Source organism: Erpetoichthys calabaricus, chromosome 9 (assembly GCF_900747795.2).
Source record: "Erpetoichthys calabaricus chromosome 9, fErpCal1.3, whole genome shotgun sequence".
Taxonomy (NCBI): Eukaryota; Metazoa; Chordata; class Cladistia; order Polypteriformes; family Polypteridae; genus Erpetoichthys; species Erpetoichthys calabaricus.
In genome coordinates, this window is record NC_041402.2 from 181,763,840 (window position 1) to 181,781,722 (window position 17,883).

Genomic DNA, 17,883 nt, shown 5'->3' on the forward strand with positions numbered 1-17,883 from the left:
GATTAGAGATTTCCTGGCTGTCAAAAGCACTTTTGGAAAAAGTCTATAAATTGATTAATATTAATTACCAAAGTGTGTGTAAACTTGTGACCCATTGGAATTATGGTATAGCCAATAAAAAGTGAAATAATCTGCCTATGAACATTGTTGGAAAAAATGACTGCATAATGTAAATGTCTTAAATGTTTTGCCAAATGTATAGTTTGTTAGTATAAAATCTGTGGAGGGCTTATTAAGTGACTTTTAAAGAATTCACCCCAAGTGCACGTAAACTTCTGACTTCAACTCTAAGTGCTAATTGTTTGCTGCTACCTGATCTATGCACTGCGGTGGGCTGGCACCCTGCCGGGGGGTTTGTTTCCTGCCTTGCGCCCTGTGTTGGCTGAGATTGGCTCCAGCAGACCCCCGTGACCCTGTAGTTAGGATATAGCGGGTTGGATGATGGATGGATGGATGATCTATGCAGCACACACTGAAACGCGCTTCACAATGAAAGGAATTATATAAAGTTTTCTCATTCTTTAAAAGTGCTTTGCCAGTGGGTTACAATGAAAGGTGCTACACAAAGTGCAGAGGATTAAGGGGCGCAGACTGACTTTTTGCAAGTTGGGTTGAACTCTATAATAAATGTTTGTCCCCCCCCCCCCCCCCCACAGGTATAAAGGCTTCATCAAGGACTGCCCAAGCGGTCAACTAGATTCAGCGGGCTTCCAGAAGATTTACAAGCAGTTCTTCCCATTTGGAGACCCCACCAAATTTGCCACATTTGTCTTCAATGTGTTTGATGAGAACAAGGTGAGAGTATTGTGGCCGGGACGCCATGTTTGTTGAAGGGCGTCGCTCAAAGGTTAGCAAAAGTGCACTAGATGGAGGGATCGATTTTTGTTTTCAGAAACATGGTGCTTACAAGTTTGGTTTGGGTTTTCATTATTTATTTACGGCCTGCACAAGCTGTCCTCAGATGACGTCATGGAGCCTCTTCATGAATTACCTGCCACGTTTCTGGAGGTTCATGAATGTATTGTCAGCCTTCTGCTCCCATTTCCTGGGTTGCATGCTTCTATGGGACGCTGCTACTGTCTGTTTTTTCGTTCTCTCTAGTTCGCCTTCAGTCTGCAGATGGTGCTGGTAGTTGACATCTTTGGTGCCCCTTATTCATCTTAAATTGTTGCTTTTAATTATCTGCTTATAATTCCCATCTGGCAGAGACTTGTTATTAATATGCTGAGGCCTGTGTGTTCAATGAAGCCTTTTTCCAGCTCACATTGGCCTTGAAGGCTGGCACTGTGGGCCTGGCAGGCTCTCCTGCCACTCTGGTGTCATCCCTGCAGAAGAGCTCATGTGTTTTGTTTTTTTTTTTTTGCTGTCTAGGACGGACAGATTGAGTTCTCTGAGTTTATCCAGGCGCTTTCAGTGACTTCACGAGGCACGCTGGATGAGAAGCTGCGATGTGAGTACATGCAATTCAGTCGGCCATTGTTTCCTGCCACAGATATTTATTCAACAGTACAACCATTCATTTATTTTCTATCCCGTTTTTCCTTGTCAGGGTTGCAATTTGCCAACAGCATTGGGTGTAAGCCAAGAGTCAAATGTGGATCGGGATGCTCGTCCATCCCAGGGGAGGCTAATTCACAAATAACAACATTCTTAATCTGGTTCAGGGTTATTGGGGTGTGGTGCCAATCTCAGCAGCACTGCGTGAAAGGAAGGAACTAACCCAGGGTGTGGTGCCAGTCCATTCCAGGGCATACACACACTCACACTGAGCTAGTTAACAACACTATAACATTCTGAAACCATTTTTGAATATGTTATTAACTTAATATGTATGTCTTTAAGAAAGTGGGAGGAAAACCCACACGGACATGGAGAGAACATTTCAAATCCATATAAACAAAGTGGGATTTGAAACCAGAAATGTGGATCCATGAAACAACAGAACTCACTAGTGTGCTCTTCTGACACCTTTTATGTAGACAGATGATCTCATATATAAGTGCACTACAACCAATGCTGGTGCTAGGTTATTTTGTGCCCTTCTTCTCCTTCTTTCAGCTGCTCCCGTTAGGGGTTGCCACAGCGGATCACCTTCTTCCATATCTTTCTGTCCTATGCATCTTGTTCTGTTACACCCATCACTTGCATGTCCTCTTTCGCCACATCCATAAACCTTCTCTCAGGCCTTCTTCTTTTCCTCTTCCCTGGTAGCTCCATCCTTAGCATCCTTCACCCAATATACTCAGCATCTCTCCTCTGCACATGTCCAAACCAACACAATCTCGCCTCTCTGACTTTGTCTCCCAACCGTCCAACTTGAGCTGACCCTCTAATGTCCTCACTTCTAATCCTGTCCATCCTCGTCACACCCAATAATAATAATAATTCTTTGCATTTATATAGCGCTTTTCTCACTACTTAAAGTGCTTAGCAATTGCAGGTTAAGAGCCTTGCTCAAGGGCCCAACAGAGCAGAGTCCCTTTTGGCGTTTTATGGGAATCGAACCGGCAACCTTCCAATTGCCAGTGCAGATCCCTAGCAATGCAAATCTTAACATCTTTAACTCTGCCAACTCCAGCTGTGTCTCCTGTGCCACCATGTCCAACCCATATAACATAGCTGGTCTCACTACCGTCCTGTAGACCTTACCTTTGACTCTTGCTGATACCCGTCTATCACAAATCACTCCTGACACTCTTCTCCACCCATTCCACCCGGCCTGCACTCTCTTTTTCTCCTCTCTTCCACAATCCCCATTACTCTGTACCAAGGCCAGGCTTATTAGTGTACCAGCTGACTGCTTGGTAGCTAACCCATGCGTCTGCCCCCCCCCCCCACCTACCTTTTGATCTGTGCCCTAGGTGAATGCCTACTTCACCTTCATGGTGGCGTCAGCCCTGAGTACAACACAAGACTGGGAACTACAAGTAATCTATCGGGCAGTGTGGTTTAGTGGTTAAGACTTTGGGCCTTTAACCCTGAGGCTGTGGGTTCAAATCTCACCACTGGCAATGTGTGACCCTGAGCAAGTCACTCCACTCGTCTGTGCAAAAGAAATATAACCAATTGTGTCTCAAATGTTGTAAGTTGCTTTGGATAAAGGCTTTGGCCAAATAAATGTAAATGACTTGACCGACGTCTCGGTGTGTCACCTCTCTTGTAGGGGCGTTCAAACTTTACGACCTGGATAATGATGGCTACATAACCCGAGATGAGATGCTCAACATTGTGGATGCTATTTATCAGATGGTGGTAAGCTTGGTTTACATCTCCCTTCTGATTTTTTTTTTATGTTTGGAAATGCCAGCCTGTGAAGGTCTGCATACTAGTATTTATTTTTGTGCTCATTGCAGGGCAATACCGTGGAGCTACCCGAGGAAGAGAACACACCAGAAAAACGAGTAGATCGGATTTTTGCTATGATGGACAAGGTGAGGCTGGGATCTGCTTGTCTTGAGGTGCCAAAATTCTAAAGTGGGAGAACTTTGTTTTCCATTTATGTAATTCTGCCGTTGCCAAGTAGATGTCGAAAGTTTTACATCTCTATCGATAAAAATGGCTTTAGTGTAATTTAAACACAACACAATACTGCCAGTCTGGTGCTACACTTGCACCAGAAGCTGGGAAGGATGACACCCCCAGGGTCCCTGTACAAATCTATTTTCCTGCACCTGTAGTATTTTGGGAGGGGTATGAGATACAGGAGACTTGAAGTGTGCCCTCACTCCCCTGGCAGTCAGCATGTGCCATTGTCAATGTGCTGCTGTGCCCCCAATAACTATGTCTCCCGACACTCTTGTGCTTTTCTTTCAGAATGCCGATGGGAAGCTCACGCTGCAGGAGTTCCAGGAGGGCTCCAAGGCAGACCCCTCAATTGTTCAGGCGCTGTCATTATACGACGGCTTGGTGTAGTCGTCTGGATGCAGTGTTGAGGTAAGTCTCCTGGGGGACCCCTGGCAATTAACCTGAATTGTGGGAGTACCCATGCAGACACAGGGAAAACATGCAAAGCGTACATTGATGGGGAACTGAGATTAGAAGCCTAGATGCTGTACTTGGTGCACTAACCACTGAGCCAGGGTGCCACCCTGAAGATAACGTATCAACCTGAAGATACTGTATGCAGGTTAATTCCAGTATACAATATCCCACTCTTAGATTTAAATTCAATAGCCATTCTCATATGTCGACAAATCAGGGCACAGTTTTGCTTCCACTGTGTTGTAGGAATCCTCATCAGCAGTTGTCAGAATTGTAAATGGGGGTTTAAGTGACTAGTTGATTTTCTCGTAATTTCTAAATTGCTAAACACAGCGTAAGCCCCTTTACACCATGAAATCAGCACTTAATTATTATTATTATTTCCATTTATATAGTGCTCTTCTCACCACTCAAAGTGCTTCAGTGAGTGGGGAGCCACTTCAACCACCACTAATGTGCAGCATCCACCTGGATGATGCGATGGCAGCCATTTTTGCACTGGTACGCTCACCATACATTAGCTATTAGGTGGTGAAGTTGTGAGAGAGAGAGAGCCAATTAGAGACAGGGGATGATTAGGGGGCCAGGATGACTAGGCCATGGTGGGCAATTTAACCAGGACATTGGTGAAACACACTACTCTTTATGAAGGATGCCCAGGGATCTTTTATGACCACAGAGAGTCAGGGCCTCGACTTTATGTCTCAGTCGAAGGACGGCAACATTTTTACAGCACAGTGTCCCCATCACTGCATTGGGATCCACCTTCAGATCACAGGGTAAGTGCCCCCTGCTAGCCTCACCAAAACCTCTTCCAGTAGTAGCCCAAGCTTTTCCTAGATGGTCTCCCTTCCAAGTACTTGCTGGGCCTGAAAACGCTTAGCCTCAGGTGGATGATCTCTTCTAATGTCCAGGTGGCTGACCTTAAGGGCACAGTTTTGCTTCCACCGTGTTGTAGGAATCCTCATCAGAGGTTGCCAGAATTGTAAATGGGGGTTTAAGTGACTACTTGATTCTCTGGTAATTTCTAATAATCACTTTAAAGAACAACAATCATCTGCCTGCAGTGCCTTTGGAAATGTATCACCTTTATACCCATCATGACTTTAGCAGTTTGGGCTCGGGTCCTGTGCCTGGCTGTTTTCTATGTGGAGTTCATACATTTTCCTCACGTCTGTGTGGCTTTCCCGCACAGGTATTCCAGTTTCCCCTCTCACATCCCCAAAGATGTGCTGGTTGGGGGAACTGGCCTAATGTGAGTGTGTTTGTGAGTGGGCCATAAGGAGGACAGACGGCTCTTGCTTTATGCTCGATTTATTCAAAAAGGCTCAGATGTCTTCAAAAAGTTGGCACATTTAATTTCAAATTTATTACACCTGTTCCCACTTACACCAGTGGCCAACTGGAATGATTTTGCTTAAATCAACTGGCTTCTGCCGTTATCAGTGTTAACAAATGTGCCAAGTTTTACCTAGATTGAGTGATTTGGTTTTGAGCTATTTTGTCTGCAGACTTGCATCTTGATATAGAGACAGACACACACACACACACAGTGGTCAAACCCTGTTCAAGCATGCCTGAAATATGTAAATACATTGAAAACAGTTCTTTTGCCCCAACCATAGTTTTTTCTCTGCGTTTTTACCTACAGTGTGTGTGTTCAGAGACTTCTTGTTGAACACTCAAATCCTGTAAATGCCACTCCGTTGCGCCCTTGAGCAAAGCTCTTAACCTGCAGTTCCTCCATCCTGGGTATGATGTTAACCTGCAAGCAGGTCTTCCCAACTTTCAAAGAAAACCTGAGGGTTGGTGGCAGGATTGGCACTCCAGCCACTGTAAAACCCTCACACTGTTCTGTTCCATTCAAACTAATGTGGTGCTGAGGTGTCACCTGCTGCATGGCTGCACTCGGGTCCTAATTTGGGATTGGTGGGTGTGGTAACGTGCTGTATCAGTGCATGCCCCCCAGCCTCTCTCTTGTGCATGTGAATCTATTCATATTAGGAGCAGTTTCTCTGGGGCTCAACACATCCACACTACGCTCCATGGGCAAAAATTCAGGTCTGCACACTTCTCCTTAGCAAATCTGAGTTATAAGATATACTCTGAGATATACACTGTGGATTCAGAAATGATTCCGTCCCTTTCACTTTTTTACACATTTTGCTATGTTGCAGCTTTGTCCTAAAATCATTTTCATTATATTTTTTCTCCACATCAAGCAACATTCTTTTTCTAAAATTAAGTGCTTTTTTTATTTCAAAAATAAAAAAATTGAAATATAAGAACTATTCAGATCCTTTGCTATGATAGTTGAAATTTCCCATTCCATTGAGCATCCCTGAGATGTTTACAACTTGTTTGGAGTCCACCTGTGGTCAGTCCAGTTAATTAATCGATTGGACACAATTACAAAAAGACACACGTCTCTCTATAAAAGGTTACACTGTTGCGCACAAACTAATTTTTATGAGGTCAAAGGGATTCAACTGCAGAACTTCGACACAGGTCAGGTCTGGGGAAGGCTACAAAAAATCCTGCAGCATCGAAGAGGATTGTAGAGCACCGTAGCCTCCCATAATAATTCTTAAATAGTAGAAGATTTTTGGAACAAGCACAACTTTTAGTAGAGCTGATTGTCTGGCCAAGCTGAGCAATCAGGGGAGAAAGGCCTCAGTCAGACAAGTAATCCAAGTGTCCAGTGGTCAATCTGGCTGATTGCCGGAGAACCTGTGTGAAGATGGGGGAACTTTCAGGAGGACAACCATCACTGCAACAGTCCACTGATCTGGGTCTTAGGATGAAATTGCCAAACAGAAGCCTCTCCTCAGTAAAAGATACATGGAAGGCAAGTTGGAGTTTGCTAAAAAAGGCACCTACAGGACTGTGAGAAACGAGCTTCACTAATCAGGTGAAACCAAGGTTAGCATTCTGTCAGGAGGAAACCACGAACCACTGCTCACCTGTGCAACACCTTTCCTGCAATGAAGAATGGTGGTGGCAGCATCAAGCTGTGGGGTTGTTTTTTTTCTTTTTTTTATTAAATCAAATAACATTCCATACACATAACTCAAGTTTTACAAGAAAAAAAAAGGTTCAAAACAAATCAACCCCCACCCCTGAGAAAGAGAGTTGGGCCAGCTGTGTAAAGCTTTATGCTAATAAAGATAAGTCAATAGATAAATTAATAAATGAATAAAGATAAATGGAGTAAAAGAGGGGCGAGAACCTTCTTCTTCAAATTAAAAGCTTATTCTAAAATGTTATTGATAAGATCCTGTCAGGTTTTGAAAAAGTTCTGCACACATCATCCAAGTGAGAATTTGATTTTTTCCAGTTTCAAATAGTAAAGAACATCAGTTACCCACTGACTTAGAATAGGAGAGTTAGGATTCTTCCAGTTGAGCGAGATAAGTCTACGTGCCAATAGTGCAGTAAAGGTCATGACAGTTTGTTTGTTCTTCTCCACTTTAAGCCCCTCTGTGAGCCCACCAAACACAGCTGTTAATGGGTTAGGATGGATTGTGACACCAAGGCATTTAAAGATTTTGGTCCAGAATGATGTTAATTTGGTGCAGGCCCAGAACATGTGACCCAGTGAGTGCGGAGCTTGATTGCAGCGTTCGCAGGTTGGATCTTGCCCTGGAAACATTTTGGACATTTTTAAATGAGAGAGATGCGCTGTGGGGTTGTTTTTCAGTGGCAGGGTTTGTGAGACAAAACGGTGTCGATGGAAAGCTCTAGGCTGAAAAAGGCTGTAAAGTCATGAGTAAAGGGGGTGAATACTTGTGTCATTGCACTATTTCAGTTTTTTTTATTTTTAATATATATTTTTTTAATTTCTAAAACCTTTTTTTTTCACTTTGACATTCTGGGATATTGACTGTTGTTTGATGAGGGAAAAATTAATTTAAATGATTTAACCCACCAGGCTGCAACAACAACAAAAAAAAAAAATTTAAAAAGTGAAGGAGGTTGAATACTTTCTGAAGGCATTGTATATATTTCATTTATCAGGGCTGTAAATATGTGCATTTTATGCCGTGTTTGTATGTATCTCATCTGTATAATATGCATCATATATTTATGTTTTCTATCATGAATGTACTGTATGCTACATACTCCTGTTATATCATGTATGAATATTATATACCTAATGGTTTTGGATGTCAGCTGTTCAGATTTAAATGCTAACATGAAGAGGGCTATAAACAGCAAAGAGAAAAAGAATGCACTTTCTTTAATAGTTTTCACATATTCCAAACCTAAAGCCTAGCATTTTAATGCAAGTAATGTAAATTTTCCCTACTAATCTACACACAATACTTAACAATTTCCAAAAAATATTTTTATAAAGTAATTTACATTAGTTAAACATAAACAACAGCAATATGTTTTTTTTTGTTTTACTTACCTATCTATGTATTTATGCATTTATATATTTACTAGGGGGCGGCACGGTGGCGCAGTGGGTAGCGCTGCTGCCTCGCAGTTGGGAGACCTGGGGACCTGGGTTCACTTCCCGGGTCCTCCCTGCGTGGAGTTTGCATGTTCTCCCCGTGTCTGCGTGGGTTTCCTCCTGGTGCTCCGGTTTCCTCCCACAGTCCAAAGACATGCAGGTTAGGTGGATTGGCGATTCTAAATTGGCCCTAGTATGTGCTTGGTGTGTGGGTGTGTTTGTGTGTGTCCTGCGGTGGGTTGGCACCCTGCCCGGGATTGGTTCCTGCCTTGTGCCCTGTGTTGGCTGGGATTGGCTCCAGCAGACCCCCGTGACCCTGTGTTCGGATTCAGCAGGTTGGAAAATGGATGGATATTTACTAGGGGGTTCCCCCCTGCTTGCTTCGCATCTCAGCCACTTCATGTCTCTGCTGCTCACATTGTGAAGAGGTGGGCTGAACGTACCCCAAGGAGATGCAGTCGCTCGGTGATGCAATGGGAAACAAGTAGTTTATTTTTACCTCCTCTTTGCTCGATCGGCTGCCGGCTTGCTGCGCCACATGATGATCTTCTTGTTTGGTGCTTCGAAAATTTAAAAGCCTGTACAGCAGCTGTCCTACTCTTTGTCTTTTATTTCTGGCCCGAGGCATAGTTAAATCTCTTGGCACAAGGTCCCATCTCACAAGACGTCCATCCATCCATTTTCCATCCCGCTGAATCCGAATACACAGGGTCACGGGGGTCTGCTGGAGCCAATCCCAGCCAACACAGGGCACAAGGCAGGAACCAATCCCGGGCAGGGTGCCAACCCACCGCAGGACACACACAAACACACCCACACACCAAGCACACACTAGCGCCAATTTAGAATCGCCAATCCACCTAACCTGCATGTCTTTGGACTGTGGGAGGAAACCGGAGCGCCCGGAGGAAACCCACGCAGACACGGGGAGAACATGCAAACTCCACGCAGGGAGGACCCGGGAAGCGAACCCAGGTCCCCAGACCTCCCAACTGTGAGGCAGCAGCTCTACCCACTGCGCCACCGTGCCACCTCTCACAAGACGTAAATTCTTGATATTTTTTAGTTTATAATTTAAAAATGGAATAAGAATCTGAAAATCTAACAGCATCACATTAAAGTTCGATAAATTCTGAAAAGAATGATACCAAACATATATATGCAGGTTTTAAAATAAGCCCAATTTAAAGCGTGACAAAAAACGTGACATAAAAAACGTAACGGTTGCACTTTTAGGCTTAGGATTTTATTATATATAGAGAATAGATATATTTAAAGAACTCCTGTAAAAAAACATTCCTGTGGACAAATAAAGATCTATCTATCTATCTATCTATCTATCTATCTATCTATCTATCTATCTATCTATCTATCTATCTATCTATCTATCTATCTATCTATCTAACAAGTCATTGACAAAGTTGTGGAAAGGTGCCCGTTTTTGAAAGTGCAGAGAGGCACTTTGAAGTTGATTATTAAGAAAAAGGAAGGTGCGTGGCACTAGTATCCACAGTCTGCAAAAACCAGGGCATCCATCAAAGTGACTGGGAGAGAAGACCAGGAATGGCAGCTTTGAAGGCCCTACAGAGATGAGTGCAGACCCCACACTCCCGTTCACACCAGGCCGATTTACTGTTGCACGGCCCCTTCACTTGACATGCACCGTTCTGTCAGATGTAACCCAGCCAAATAAACATGTCCATTTCTCTTCTTTTCCTTGCAGATTCCCTGAGTGGGTCAGTCCAGTGCCGTCCAGCCAGAAGAACCATGTGCGTGTCTCTCAACTCCTTGTGACCAAGGGAGTGAGATGGGGATGTCTTGTTTCGCCGATGAGCACCGTGCAGCATCAACTATAGTCTCATTTAGCCAATCCCCATTCACCGCTGTCCTGCCATTAATGGGATGGAGCCTTCTCCACAGAGGGACAAATGAATGAGGAACTTGTTTTGCCCTTCCTCCTCCTCGTCCTCTTTATCTCTTATTTGCTTTCCCTCTCTAGCCTTGTGGCGAGAGGCAAATCCTAGGGGAATACAAACTCACTTTCTACTGAAATCTTTTTTTTCAGCATTCACAAGAGGAAGGAGCTGAAATGGAAGGTTTCACTTGACCTTTTTTCTGGACTTGTACAATGTTCTCGGTCACCCATGGACTGGAAGTTTGAAACGAGGCACGCGGCACGGCTGTGGCCTTCAGGTGGAGGAAAGGGCTTTTCTAAGCGTATTTATTCTTCTATACTTTGCCGTCACCCTGCTTGTTCCAGCTACTAGGGCGGGCAGAAAGGTTTTGTGTCTCACTGTCTTTGGCCACCCGCGCCTGACATGGCGCCTGCTACTAGGTGGTTGCAGAGAGAAGACTGTATTTATTTGATATTTGTGCGCGCACACTCACGTTTTTGTATGTATGTGGACTACTTGTGGGAGGCAAACTTGTGTGTTTGGCATGCTTTATTCATTGGAACCAAACCACCGCCCCCTGTGTAGAGCGGAACAAATGATGTCCCAGACAGTGGGTGGTATGGCTATTCAGGAGAACTGCTTGGCTACTCAAGTGTGCTGCTTCTGTTTGTTTTCTCTGTTTTTCTGTACCGCTTGGTTGCCCAAAGAGCCTTTTTTCATTTTTTGTGATGGCCTTTTTGACACTTGCTTGTTTTCCATACCACTGTGATGGCAGCCAGGAGAACTGGCTACCCTGTCTTAAGAACATTAGATAAATGAACTGGAGAACGTTCAGTTCATCGAGCTTAGTTGGACCAGCCATGCCTATTTCTCAATGGCAGATTGCCTAACAAAACACCCCACACTACCCAATTGCTTCCCTAGAGTTATCAGGTTGTCCACTCAGAGAGGACTTAAAGCTTAATTTTGGGGAAAAATGGCATTGGTGAGCATGAAAATTCCTAAACGATGTGCCAGCATAACCCAGAGAGAGTCACCTCACCTTTTGAACCCCTGAGGATGAAGAATGGCACTCACCGTACTTTCTATGTAAAGCAATCCAGCGTCATACATAAACTGAAAGGCACTATATATTTTTTATCATTTCGACTAGCTGGAATTTGAATATAATACCTTTTGCTAGCTATGGGGGGTTGCTGGTCATGGATACCACAAGACAATAGGCGTCCCTATAGGAGTTCAGAGCACCTGGCTTTTATGATAGCTGCTCATTTGTCACTTCTGTTTTCAGTGGACACAGCAACAGGCATCATTGCTGGCTAGACAGTATTATGAGAATACATACATTGGAAAGGCGTCATTTTTACATTCACATCAATTTATTTATTGATTTTTTTTCTGACCATGCTCCGAGTTCAAGTGGTAGCACTGAGTTCAAGTTGGGAATGAGCCCTAGATGGGGTGCCAGTCCATCACCAGGGACCCTTCACAACCACACTTACTCACATATTTAACCTGACATGTCAATTTAGATGTAGGCGGGTGACTTATTTAGAGGTGGAGAAACCACACAAACGCCACACTGGCATCGCTTGGGCTGAGGTGTGAATCCAGAGCTGTGGAGCTATGAGGCAGGAGTGCTAACAATTGCTCCATTTTAGTGGAGGGTCTGTTTCCCCCTTTGAAATGCAATCTTGTAAATGAGGATGTCCAGGGAGGGAGTCTTAAATGGCTACAGCTGAGGAACCTTCACTCAAGGAGACCCTTGAATCTCCCCTAGCAGCAGCCAGCTGAGGTGACTTTGGCCAGGCTATTGCAAACAGAAGATAAATAAGCAGGGCTGATCAATGATAAGCCAATGTAACCTTAACACTTCTAACTGTTCCAGTTAAACTTTATACACAGCTGGTCCTTTCATAGTGAACACCGTGTTCAGTGATGGTGACAAGTCACTCAGAATAAAGCAGTGAGCTCGGAGGTAGGGCTTGAACCTCTGATCTTCCCACTAAGGGACCCGGCACATTGACATGTTATCTGCAGGAAATAAAGCGCGGACGTGTTGTCTTCTTGTTCTGTTCCATTTCTGATTCTACGACGTCCTTTGCACAGAACAGACCTGCCGCATGATTAGAGCACCAGGCAGAGAAACGTTCACGGATGATGACAGGCAGCGTCGAGTGATCACTTCACTTACAGATCATTTTTAGACAACATTATTTTCAACACTCTGTAGCTTAAGTCATCCTGTTGCCTGCATTTCACTACCTTATGATCAAGACACTTATAAAACATTCCATGCTCTTCTAGTAGGTTCCACCAGCTTTCATTCCAAATATCTTCTCCAAGCTTAAGAAAAATTTGGTCCAGGTTAACGCAGAATTTGGCGTTTGATATGATTCCCATTAGTGTTCCCTTAGTATGAAATTTCTGGAATTTTCTACATTATTAGGTTACATTTTAAAATGAGTGCCAGGCTATATGGTGTCATAAAGAACTTTACGTGGAATACTGGGGTTGGGGCCTGCTGTAAAATGTAACTTTATGTAAATTGGGGGTTTGGTGTTTTGTACCTAAATTCTGAGAACCTGGCATCTTTTGGAGTGACAAATCTGGACATCATTGTGTGGTCCAACAGGACAGGGAACTCAAATGCCGGCTATAGAGCGATGGCTACTCAATCTAACAATATTCTTTACAAATAAGGAAATGGTCATTACCTTGGACACTGGAGTAAAGTTTGGGGGTAATTCATGTGGCTTTTTCAAATTAATGTATGGGATGCATTACATATGCCAAGATGACACCTGAAAATTTCAATTTCAATACACCTCGCAGTTGTAGTGAGCTTACGGCAAACAAATACGACAATTGGGCATTCTGGGTGTTTACAACATTTACAGAATAAGTTATGGCATGAGTTTGCTTGATTTGCCAGAATGTTTGCATATTATTCAGGAATCTTTTAAATATTTGTGTGTGTTTTTTACTTCCTAACACTGAAGCAGTATTTAAATATTATAAAGGCCTGAACATATTACAGTACAACCAAAAATCATTTAAAGAATAATGTGGCTACAGATACCTTGTGCAGCCTGCATTTAACATTGAGTAAGGAAAGAGCCAATTTTGCTTTAAAAGTAAATTAACCACTTCTGTAGAGAAATTTGCAGAAATTTTGACATGCGTCTCTTCTTGTGTTCTCACTTAATCCACTTTAGGGTTTTGGCGTTGCTCCCCCTCGTCTCTCAGCGGGCCCAATTGAGACAAAAAACAGGCAAAGCATCTCAGTAAGGAAGCCCATATAGGTTTGAACCAAAATCCAGCAGGCACCACTGTGCCCTCCTAATACACGGTGTTTCATTTTTTTTTAATCTTTCCTGCCTGTACCGGTTTGGTCACGTTTGTGCAAAGTTTTGCAAGTTTGTACAACAACGCCATTAACAGTATTTGTTTGTCGTCTTGTGCTTTCACATTTCCCCATCGACAGATAGAATGTTTGTTCCAGCCTTGTGCCGCTTTATGCTTACTAGGCTCCAGCAAAGACCTCCAACTCCCCCCCTGAGACCCCTGCTCTGGATTAGGCAGGTTAGAAAATGAGATGACATGTTAGTTTCATTTTTAGTGTATCAAATTAATCTCATGTTGGCTGTTAATTGTCTCGATCACCTGAGGCACAATTTTATGCTCATAAAGTGAATATTTTATTTCAGTGATTTTTTTTTTCACTAATCAAATTCCATATAACAGGTGCTGTTATGGCAGAAAAGTAAACCTCCAATTGCGTTGTTCTTGTTTATCCGTGCTTCTCTCCGTCTTTGTCAGCTCAGAATGTAATGTCCAGTGGTAACAAATGTATTGGGGTCAATGCCAGGTTTGGTTGGTGGTCTTACACCAGTTGCTACCAAAGTATCCTTATTTGCCATGCAAAGCACCTTATGATGGTGTGTTCTACGAATGGCACTTTATATTTAAATTGTTTAAATTAAGGTGGAGAAAGTCATATGTTAGATTAACCAAACCCTGCAGTCCATTCAGTTTTTGTATGTGCCAGGATACTCCTACCTGTCAGTTGGCATATACCTATGGCTTCAAACTTACAGTGCCATCCCGCCACCTTAAATTACCTCCAGGGCTTGTATTATGTGGCTCTTTTACTAAATTCAATCTCATAGTCCTTGTTTTACATTATCTCTTTCACAGAGAGTAACAATAAAAGGCGGTTTTACTAAATGGATGACAATTCACACAAAAAAAAATCAATTAAAGAAGCCAGACAAAGAGAGGGACAGAAGCCCATCTATCTTGGGCAATACATATGGTAAATCTGAGATTTTTCTGCTCCTTCGCTGCCTTCTTCTGTCTTCTTGACTCTCTGCAGGGCAGTCTAGGCCACCAGATATGAGCCTTTCGATATCCGAGGGTCTACAGGTCCCTTTAATGTTCATTTCACACAGCACAATCTGACAGACTGCCTGCCTGCCATGCACATTCACACCAGTTGTCTATAATAATAATAATAATTCTTTGCATTTATATAGCGCTTTTCTCATTACTCAAAGCGCTCAGCAGTTGCAGGTTAAGGGCCTTGCTCAAGGACCCAACAGAGCAGAGTCCCTTTTGGCATTTACGGGATTTGAACCAGCAACCTTCCAATTGCCAGTGCAGATCCCTACCCTCAGAGCCACCACTCCGCCTATGACTAGGACAAGCAACATATAAGGTGACCACCCACAGATAAAGGTCGCAAAGCTTGTACTATGTAGCGGCTGCCAGCAGGGACATGTTTGCCAAGGTCTTGGAACGCTATTTTATTAAAATATGTTGAAGCGGAAGAGGCATTTATTGAAACCAAAAATAAAGCAGGCCCTGCCCTCTAGTGGTTAAACAACTGAACTTACTGTCAATGCCAAATACACGAGTGAGGAATCCCACTGCTGCCGCTCTAGCTGTTGCATTTGCTGCTGCAATAAAGTGGACACCTAAAGCATTCTCAGGTGGTGTCCAGCGTGACAAGCTTCATATAAAATCTTGATAAACTGAAACCTTTGAAATGTTAAACTAAATCTATTTAATTTAATTTAGTTTATTATAGGAGCCTATATAACATTCCCAAACTGCTTAGTCTTTTTTTAGGACTGAAAGGACAGAACCTGTTTATCATGGAATATAGAACCCTATGCCATAGAATTATTGTAATTTACAGTACAAACACAAATTTACAATTAGAGGCAGGTGCTACCTACAGTATTTATAGTAATGAAAATGTTAACATTTTATATTAATTACGATTTTATCATTTTAATGTTAAAATGTTAAATAAGGAAAGTTAATGAGCAATTTATGATTTCACGTGGGACTTTCATATGGCCCACCATGCTGCTCAGCCAACTCTGTCCATTCCCTTTATGTTCCTGTCTTTCACTTTTGCCTTATCGTCTGTCAGTCCTCATGCTGGCAGCCACTGCCAGTCTCGTTTTATTAAGCACCTGATACAGTGGGTACTAGAGAAACAAGTTCATGCCAAAAAAGAAATAACTTCTGTATCCATAAAATAATTCAGCCAACGATTTTTACTAATGGTATACTCATGGGCAGTAGTGGGTTTCAATGATTAGCATAGTGCTGTACACAACTAGGGACTTGGGTTCAGTTCTTGGTCCCAGCAGATTTTATTCTCTTCAGTTTCCTCCCACATTCCACTCCATGCATGCCCTTGTAAGCTTACCTTGTACCCAGTGATGCTGGGGTTAGATTGTGGCACCCAATAAAGAAAAATACAAAAATATTGCAGAAAGATTGAAGAAAAAGTGACTAGACAGGCAACCAAGCCAAAGGCAAGATTAGGAGTGAATTGTTCTACATCGCGTGCCAAAATGGTACTTTATAAAATGTAATGAAGAACACCTGGTGTCATATTGAGTTAATCAGGCACTCGTTTATATCCGTTTTCAATACTAAACTGGTAGGCACACACAGTAATCCATGCACACTGGCTGCAGCTGCGGCACACTTGAAATTGTTCTGAAATTAAAGGCTTCTTTGCACATTAAAAGAGAAACACTCACAATACATGTCCAGATGTAATGCTTTGTGAGCCGTGTGAGCCTTACACTTGTGATGTCATTGTCTGTCAGTCACCACCAGGCTCATTCAAGGTCACCAAAATGAACATTTATTGGAACTAGAGAAGAATGTCAAGCAGGTACTTCATAAAGTGCAGTCACATGGGTTATGACAAACATGGACATAATATGTACGCTGTATACACACTGACAGGCCTGCCCATACACACCCATATACTTGTACACACTAGACACATACGCACTGCATAGTGTGACCTCAAGGAGTTGCTGGCAGACCCAGATTCCAGGCTCTTAACGTTTTAAGGTCAGGTCTTGGTAAAGTGACCCTCTACACTTGATTTTTATCAGTCAGGTGGATCTAAACCCACCTGGGCCCCCAGAGCAGCCACTCATACCAAGTTCTGACTTCCTTGGAGGACTGTAGCAAACTGTTAATTCTCTTAATTTAGTACGACCAGATAGGGCAGTTCTCTCAAGTTTTCCTTGATCTTCTGGTGCTGGGCTGACACCTCCACTCTTCTGAGGCAGGTCCAAAGTTATAGACTCCCAGACACCTCCTGAAAAGAGAGCAGAAGAGGCTCGGAGACGAGCAAAAGTTCTAAAACTCCATTTCTTTGGTTTTCACCTGGGCTTCCAGAAAGTTCTAAACTAGGAGATGGAGTTAATTGTGACATTTTAATTTTGTATACACTCACACACCCAACTCATTTACTCAATCACATTAGACATGCTGTACATAACACACACTGTATATAGATACAGCTGATACACACATACGCACACACAGAACACATACTTATTATACTGTATACATAAAATGAGCAAAACACACATCATTATATGAATATATTTTACAACCCAGCCATATGGTAAGCTTTTTGCAAACAGTTTACAATAATCAAAGAAGCAGCTTTATAGCAAAGTAAAAGTAATGTCTGTTCTTGCCCAGTTATCAGAGGTGGTTGGTTTGGTTTTTTAGTCCCAACCTCTTTTAGCTTTATATTAAACAGGCCAACAAACGTTTTCCCCAATTTCCTTGGTGGTCATTTATGATGGGATTTCCCCCTTCAAATTATTTTATTTTTTGTTTATATTGCATACCTGTTGTTCAGCATTTGAGGGGAGGCTCGTTCCTCTTGATGCTCTTAGAAGAACTGCCCTTCTTGTTCTTTTTTAAAAATCGACCCTTGTGACGTGACTGGACAAGGCAGTTCTCATCCTTTTGGTTTTAACTTCTCTTAAGAAGGCTACACTCTACAACTTCTGGTTCCCTTCTAGGCTGTGTCCAACATTAGTGACTTCCAGGCTCTTGAAGCGCCTAGGGTTCCTCGTTCTTTTCTTCCATGCTTTTTCCAGTGCGCTCAAGTCAGCACTCACAACTGTACTGATATGCTAAACTCTTCGGCCATCTATGATCTCGTATTATAACCTTGATGGATGTGACGGAGTGACTGCAGAGAAATGC

General features: G+C 42.8%; 1 protein-coding gene across 2 annotated transcripts in view; it reads left to right on the plus strand.

The window, feature by feature from the left end:
* LOC114656918 (neuronal calcium sensor 1) overlaps nt 1–14,044 on the plus strand; it is a 73,486-nt gene extending 59,442 nt beyond the window's left edge. For both annotated transcript variants that reach the window (XM_028808534.2, XM_051931962.1), the window contains exons 4-9: nt 657–795; nt 1,372–1,450; nt 3,164–3,252; nt 3,354–3,431; nt 3,814–3,933; nt 10,164–14,044. In XM_028808534.2, the coding sequence (XP_028664367.1) occupies nt 657–795; nt 1,372–1,450; nt 3,164–3,252; nt 3,354–3,431; nt 3,814–3,912 (484 nt within the window). In that variant the 3' untranslated portion in view covers nt 3,913–3,933; nt 10,164–14,044. The remainder of the gene's footprint in view (nt 1–656; nt 796–1,371; nt 1,451–3,163; nt 3,253–3,353; nt 3,432–3,813; nt 3,934–10,163) is intronic.
* Nucleotides 14,045–17,883: the final 3,839 nt, after the last annotated feature.